The 7,651-nt window shown below is 44.1% G+C and overlaps 1 protein-coding gene across 1 annotated transcript in view; it reads left to right on the forward strand.

The window, feature by feature from the left end:
* Nucleotides 1-6,611, forward strand: part of LOC118414780 (cartilage intermediate layer protein 1-like) — a 10,427-nt gene extending 3,816 nt beyond the window's left edge. Inside the window, exons 4-9 of the mRNA XM_035819015.1 lie at nucleotides 396-575; nucleotides 867-1,052; nucleotides 1,473-1,784; nucleotides 1,905-2,013; nucleotides 2,485-2,642; nucleotides 3,049-6,611. Of these exons, the coding sequence (XP_035674908.1) occupies nucleotides 396-575; nucleotides 867-1,052; nucleotides 1,473-1,784; nucleotides 1,905-2,013; nucleotides 2,485-2,642; nucleotides 3,049-5,363 (3,260 nt within the window). The 3' untranslated portion in view covers nucleotides 5,364-6,611. The remainder of the gene's footprint in view (nucleotides 1-395; nucleotides 576-866; nucleotides 1,053-1,472; nucleotides 1,785-1,904; nucleotides 2,014-2,484; nucleotides 2,643-3,048) is intronic.
* The last annotated feature ends 1,040 nt before the right edge of the window (nucleotides 6,612-7,651 follow it).

The raw sequence follows: 7,651 nt of genomic DNA on the forward strand, positions 1-7,651 counted from the left end.
TGTAAAAAAGATGAGATTTTCATGACCAGGTGAATACGTTGTCAGTACGTAGAGTGACAGGATGTCAGTGAGGGAGAAGATGCCATACGTGTCGGAGTGGCATGCAAGTAGAGGTCGGAGGTGGTCGAACTTGCCCTTAGGCCTGGCTCACAATTCCCGACCCGGGGCCCGGCCGGGTAGCTTTCGGGAATGAAAAATATGATAAGAAATGCAACAAAAGACACAAAACATGGAAAAAATAGTCAGGGGCATAATTTGTGTATATTCCTGGGTAGATATTTTTATTTTTCGTTTTTACAAACAGCCCGGCCGGATCCCGGTTGGGAATTGTGACCTAAGCCTTAATCAGACATGACAGTACATCGACAATACAGATGTTTCGTTGGTTACTCCAGGCCGTACCTGTTACCGCCCCCCACCAGCGGTGACGAACACGACCGGCCCCTGTAAGTATGGGGACTACGCGGCAGGGGTAACCTGCACCTACCAGTGCGCCGATGGGTACGTCAAGGTCGGCGGAGACCACAGCAAGTTGTGTAACAATGGGAAATGGACCGGAGCTGACCTTATATGTGGTTAGTACCATTAACATCATTACTGTTTTCGAATCTCCAAGTAGCTCAGACATATTGGTTGGTTAGTCGGTATCCACGGGCCTAAACAGTATCCATGGCATGGTTGGCAGATTAATGTATACCGTCTTGCCAACCGAAAGATCTGCTTACTGCTATCAATAGGAAATAGCAACGCTCTGACACGAAAGGAAAAAAAAGAGTTGCGCCATCATGTTAATATTGCTTAGTACGTACATCTAAGATGTGATATTTTTTACCAAATTGGTCATATGCGTTTTTCTACCAATCAAGAAGCGGAGCCTGACGTCGACGGAAACTGGGCAACGTGGGGATCCTGGGCAAGCTGTGACGTCACGTGTGGGGGCGGAGTCCAGACCAGAACCCGGACCTGTACCAACCCTGAACCGTCCGGGGGAGGGGCTGACTGTGTGGGCAACCCTTCCCAGACCAGGGAGTGTAATGGCTGGCAATGCCCTGGTAACTTATCTCGAACGTACCTTCTGCACATAAGTGTGGCAAAAACTACTATAAAACTATACAAGTCATGAAAGTCTTGATTAACAAAGAATGCTGTAGCGATTCATCCTCAACTATGCCAATGAGGTCCTGATTTGCATGATTTATGTTCGTATGTATTCCTTAACTCTCGCATGCCATGAAATCCCCCTTTTTACCGTATATGCAATTCTCATTCATTATGTACATGATGTCTTCATTAGCATATCAAATATTTGATTTTCCTCGGCCTCTCATCGACATAAGTAACACGAATAGGCCAATCATAGTACATTGTGGATTTGTAAAATCTTCACCTTTTTTTATTTTTGTCGTACATTATGAACATGTTTTAAATGAGTCAATTACTATGTTCACCACCACCACTCTACCCACCGACAGACTGCTCGCGTGTATGTGACGTGGGGACGCTGAACGCCGCCTGTGACGCCTGCACCTGCGACGGACACGTGCTCACCGGGCACGTCATGGACACCAGGCGTGTTCCGCTCAGTGACGCTGACATCTTCTACGCCGAGAGGCCAGACGAAAGCGTGGCCTCTACCGACGCGATGGGGAACTTCGGGTTGACCGGCGCCTGCGCACAAGGAGTAGAGATCATCGTCAAAAGGAGGGGGTACTTTGACGCTCGTGCAAACTCCGAGCAAGTAGATGCTACGACGTCATCTGTACGAGTAAACATGTCCGCCATAGGTAAATATTCATCCAACGGAGGCGTATCTTTTCCCGGTTATTGTGAAAGTTGACCATCACAAAGATGTTCCTCACTCTGTTCCACCATGAGATTTTACAGATTTTCTTTTATTTTTACAGTACCGCCAGTCATAGATCAACATCCACAGTCCAAGAAGCGAATCGCGGGCCAAGACGTGACGTTCTGCTGCGCTGCACATGGCAACCCGCCGATCTCCTCATACGAATGGTAAGTGCAGCAGTGCTGGACAATCGTTTCTTCCAATATTATGCGAGAGACAGGTTATGCTTCCATCTTTAGTTTCCTTTTTGCCTTGATTCCACTTTCACGCCAAAGGTAAGGGTGTCGTTTTATTGGGCAATGTTGTGTTTTCCAAGTCCATATAGCGCCACCGCAATATGACGAAAATTGTCATCTTGAAATTGCCTCTAAAAAGTTTATGAAATTAGCCAGTTTGTCTTCCAACTGTTTCTGCCGCAAGATGTGAACGCTTCCTTCCGATATTTTTGGCTGTAAACTGGGGCCTCCATTCTACCATACATAACATAAAGCAGGGACGCAAGCTAGAAGGGCGAGCTCAAGAAGACACAATGTTTCACAGTATAGACAAAACACGATGTTTTGGGCGTATTTGGACATTCGCAGGCCGGTTTGTCTTATCTGGAGACTTACAATCCCCTGTTATGTACACACCTCCAGGTTCAAGGACGGCCTCGTGTTGGATGAGGCTGTCTACAACTACGACGAGACGCTCACCATCACCGCCCTGACCGTGGGTGACTCCGGAAACTACCGATGCCGAGCCAACAGCGATGCAGGGGCCAAGTATTCAGATGAGGCAACCCTTAATGTCGAGGGTAAGCACATAATATGATGAAAACATGTCCCCCTTACATATAATGTAAAAGATGTGGGAACTGTGTAGAAAACATAAATCTATCTCTTCCAAGTCATGATGAGCATGCAATTCGTTGGTATGTCCGGAAGGCTGTCTGGCTCACAATATATCTGCTAACCCGAGGAATAGTAGAGAGAAACATGAAGTACTTCTGTTTCTTGTAGTCCTCCCCCTGGGTCTATTTCCCTTTGGATCAATAATTCTAGAATCATAGAACCTACCTAGTAAGTGCCTAGGCCAAGAAGTGGTTATGTGCGCCTTGTATTGTTATGAAACATGCATTCAAATAATTCATAACTATGATAAATGAAAAAAAAAACTATAAAAAAATATTGACCATGTGCTTGATTGTTCCTCCACAACAGCAGACAGTATGACCTCCTGTGCCACGGAGCCTGAGCAGAACGTCATCAGCCTGCCTGACGACTGCGTGCAGGAGGACACCAACAGCACCGGGTACGACATCGGCGCCTGTGGCGGGGACGACTGTGTGGGTGACCTGGGGGAGGACGACAAGGCGTGCGTGGACACCATGAGGTTCTGCTGCGTGACGACCAGCACGGAGACACGCACGGTACAGTGCTCTGGTTACAGCCTAAATGTCACCGTCACAACGGAATGTGGGTGTGGGAGCTGTGTAAAAACCTCCACCAAACGAATCCAGGGGCGGGCGTACGGAGTGAACCGTACAGATAATGCCAGCACTGAAGTCCCGTTAAAGTATGGTCCCGTCATCAAGGATGGACAGGTAGTCGATATCACAAGTGAGACAGGGATATTTGAGTTCACCATAGAAACTACTGCGAGTAAGATAGCTCTGACGTTTCGAGATAATTTCAAGAAGCTGGTGACTAGTACCAGAGTGCTTTCCTTGACCGATAGTGATACGTTGGACTTTGATGTAGTTATGAAGTTAAGGCCTCCACCTGTGACCTTGATGTCATCACAAAACAACGTCATAGACTTGGGGACAGTGGAGGGGGAAGAGCCACTCGCAGAGTTAGACATTCCCGCCAATTCCTTATTCACTGCGGATGGGGAGATGTTTTCCGGTGAGGTAAAGGCCTCCGTTTCGTTCATTGACCCCAGAAACCCAGACGACTTTGAGCTTATACAAGGAGAACTAACAGCTGTTGATGTAGAAGGGAGGGAGGAAACAATGGAAACGTTCGGCATGTTTAACATGGACTTTGAAACTGAGGAAGGGGACTCTTTAGAACTGGGAGGTAACGTTTCTGTTCACATAGATCCTGCTCAAACTAACATTGACCTCACTGACGTCGATGAAAATGGTATTTTGGGAACAAAGCTGTGGCTGTTGAGTCAAGACACTGGTCTTTGGGAGGAAGCGGGAAGTTTAAGAGTGGGAACAGCAACAAGGCGAAGGAAAAGGTCAACATTTATCATAGGAGAGTTTCTGTACGTCGCAGACAGGCCATGCAATTTTGACCGAGTTGAACCCTATCATAGGCGTTGCTTTGCCCAAGTCCGTGCCTACGATAGTCTGTCAAATTTCTATCGTAGCAAATCCACAGGCATACGTACGGGAGCAGTCAGGGACGCAGATGTTGCTTTGGTGACAACTAGTAACAGGGGTGGATTTTCAAGGTTGAACTCCCTGAGCGTGTATCGACGAGGTAGAACAAATTCGAATGGCAGGATTTGTTTAGAAACACTGTGTGAGCCTACGGGTAATGATTTCAGTGCCAGAATTAACGTCGTGAAATATAACATACACCTCCTGGCCGCGTTGTATCCAGGGTTCGACGCAAATCTCCAGAGTACTGTTGAGGTAAAACACGATGGCAAAACTTTGAGTTTTGATGTCTTTAGGCCAACGCATACTAATGGCCCTATATATACCTATTACGATTGGCGTCACTGTTATTATCATTCAACCGTAGCCGACAACCACTTTGCCTTCGTTGACGCCACTTATCGACCATACGTCTTCCCACCATACTTCTTCAACCAAAACCAGTACAGTCAGCCCATAACAGTGACATCTTGGTATCCCAATGAAAATGACTTCAAAAGTGTTTGCTTCATCAAAGTGTTTGTAAAATTTGAGTTCGAATTTACAACTATCGAGGTTCGTGTAACGAGTAAAGGTGGGGGAGTGTATGAACCTAATACGGGAATAACGTACGGTATCAGAGAGGATAGGACGGCAAAAGATCCTAGCGATTCAACATCAGGTTTTGCCTGCGTGGAATTCAAATGTCCCGGTCCAATTCTCGAGAGTCGATCGCCTACGCGACCACAAGATACCAGTCCGCCGTTCCCTGGCGCGAACGACAGCACCAAAATTACTATCACTGCAAGAAACTCCATTTGCACCTATGATACACGCTTTGGGTCTTTAACAACGGAGGGAATAAACAATAACCTATTAAAAAATGTAACCGACGCGGTCAGGGATGGGAATACGATCGAATTCACAGTTCCGAACGGCAACGACTTTGGGAGGGACTATGGCATCTATACCGCAACAGGCAGCGGAGATACTGGCTATCGCCGTGCCTTAGACTACTGCCGAACCGGGTCTGATTCGGGTCGAATCGGTGGACTGCCATTTGATTATGACCAGTACTATGCCGTTAGGTTCAACTGCGGTAACATCGTCTTCCCACCTACGCAGGGTACCTGGATTCTGGAAGACGAATTCGAGCCAATTTAGTAAACATTGTTCAGAATCTTCAATACAACATACATCCATTCGTGTTCTACGGGGGTTCCTTTCTATCATATCATAATGTCGACGAATAAATGTTTCTTATATCCAGTTCCACACAACATTTGATAAACAAGTTTTTCTACGCGTACTTAGCAGCAAAGGATATTTCCTCTGTTGCAGGTGACTGATTATCTAACAGTTAGGACCGGTGTGTAGTTGATGATGAATTTAGTTGAGAAGATTCTATCCACATGCACATGATCGAGAGCCTATTTCTTCAATGAGCATTCAGCAACAACTTAAACCAATTGGACAAAGTCACCAGTACTTAAGCTCACATCCTTCCCCGCCAATGTCTGATGTGAGATAAACGTAGGAAAGGCGTTGATACTTTACAATAAGTTTACTGAACCCTGCGACAGTTAGCATAATTAGTAGGTAGGTAGACTAAGCCATTAATTTACCGGTAATGTTCATTTCGCCTGTTGGCATTCCTAGTTATTCCTGTGTAAGGATGGGGCAGGTAAACAGTTTAGGCTACATCCAGATTTACAGTGCACCACTGCTTCTTGGCGTAGAGACAATTGCTTGTGCTTACCTATTTATTAAATCCCATTAATATATGCAAATGTAGGATATTTATAGTAGCCTCGACATGACGTAACTTTATTGATAATTGCAGTTTATTCACCAACTTCAAAAATGTAGTGGAGCACGGTCAAGGAAAGCACTACTCGTATATCGTAGATAGAGGTAGATGCTATTGTTGTTCTGCCATAGTAATTCCATACCAGATGTACCATAACTTTAGTGTTAGCAAATCTACTATATTGACATGTATCTTTTGTGGTGATCCTTGGAGCATCTATAGTAAAGTTGAATGCATGATCAGTAAAAGCTCTTTATAGAAAATGACATACAGTGCAACATTATATAATGATATACAACAATAACTCCTTCGAACACTAGTAGTATCTCTTTTAGCGGGTCAAATGTCATATATGCTTAGTTGGTACACCAAAAATGAATTTAACACTTGTACATGCAATATGATGGCTTAAAGCGTCTAAGTGAAAAATTTCATCATTTTATGCATATGTTACATGAATGCTCATAGAGTGCAATGTTATCTCCTATAATCATCATAAAGGTTTATTATCGGGTGTATTGTATAGTAGAGTGGACCCATTCCTCAGGTAACCGCCACCTATCACACAAGTCATCCCTCAGTTACACATCTGGAGCCGCATAGTTCCAGTTTATAACTTTCATTTGATGAATAAAAAGTTCTAAACTGGAATTATGCAGCTCCAAATGTTTTACTGAGGGACTTTTGTGTGATAGATGTCGGTTATTAGCTGATCGAGGAATGAGTCCACTCTACTATATACGGTTTATTATCAGGTGTATTAATCTACTATCACAGTCACAATGGTTTACGACCAGGACCAACAAATTGGCACGTAGAGTTATGTGATTGCATGTAATGATTATGTTGTAACATCATTGTTAAAACGTATATACGTACTGGGGAACGTCTGATACCTACCAAAGACCATCGTGCACAAAATACAAACGGCGATAAGAGACATAAACTGTCAAAGACTCGGCGAAGACCGCCCAAGTAGAATGAAAATTACGACGCAAAATACTAAAGACATTGGCGCTATTAATCATTATCATATTCTCATTGTTGCTCAAATGTCCATGAATCAACCGACGAGGACCATAGGAGGACTGACAATTTGGAGAAAGTAATATCACTTATTGCATATAATACTAAGGTCTATGATGTTCACATACGCAGGGCTCGAAATTCATTTTGGGGATTAGGTGCACTGGTGCACCCAGCTTAAAAAATTGGGTGCACAAAAAATGTTTTGGGTGCACCACTTAGATTTAAGTAGAATGTAAACAAGAGCTTCTGAAAAAAGCTAGTCTTTCGCTTACTTATATTGTGTAGGTAAAATTGTTTGGCATAGTTTGGTCAAGCGTGGGTGCCAAGTCTGCAACGTTGGCAGCTCTGGCACAGTTTGGTCAAGTGCTAGGTTATATAACTGTTTAGTAAGGTAGTGGTTCTCACAGAGTATATTTTACTTGAACTGTATAATAACACAACTGCATGAATGATGTTAACTTTATTCGGATTGTTTCGCTGTTAAGAACGGCTCTGTTACAGTACAACAGGGTTTTATGAAAGTGCACTGTAGTAATCAAATTTATCAGTAGATGTGTCCTGAATTTCTGCAAGAACAAACAAAGTATGTCACCAAAACAACGAACATAAAAAT

This window comes from Branchiostoma floridae, chromosome 4 (assembly GCF_000003815.2).
Source record: "Branchiostoma floridae strain S238N-H82 chromosome 4, Bfl_VNyyK, whole genome shotgun sequence".
Lineage (NCBI taxonomy): Eukaryota > Metazoa > Chordata > Leptocardii > Amphioxiformes > Branchiostomatidae > Branchiostoma > Branchiostoma floridae.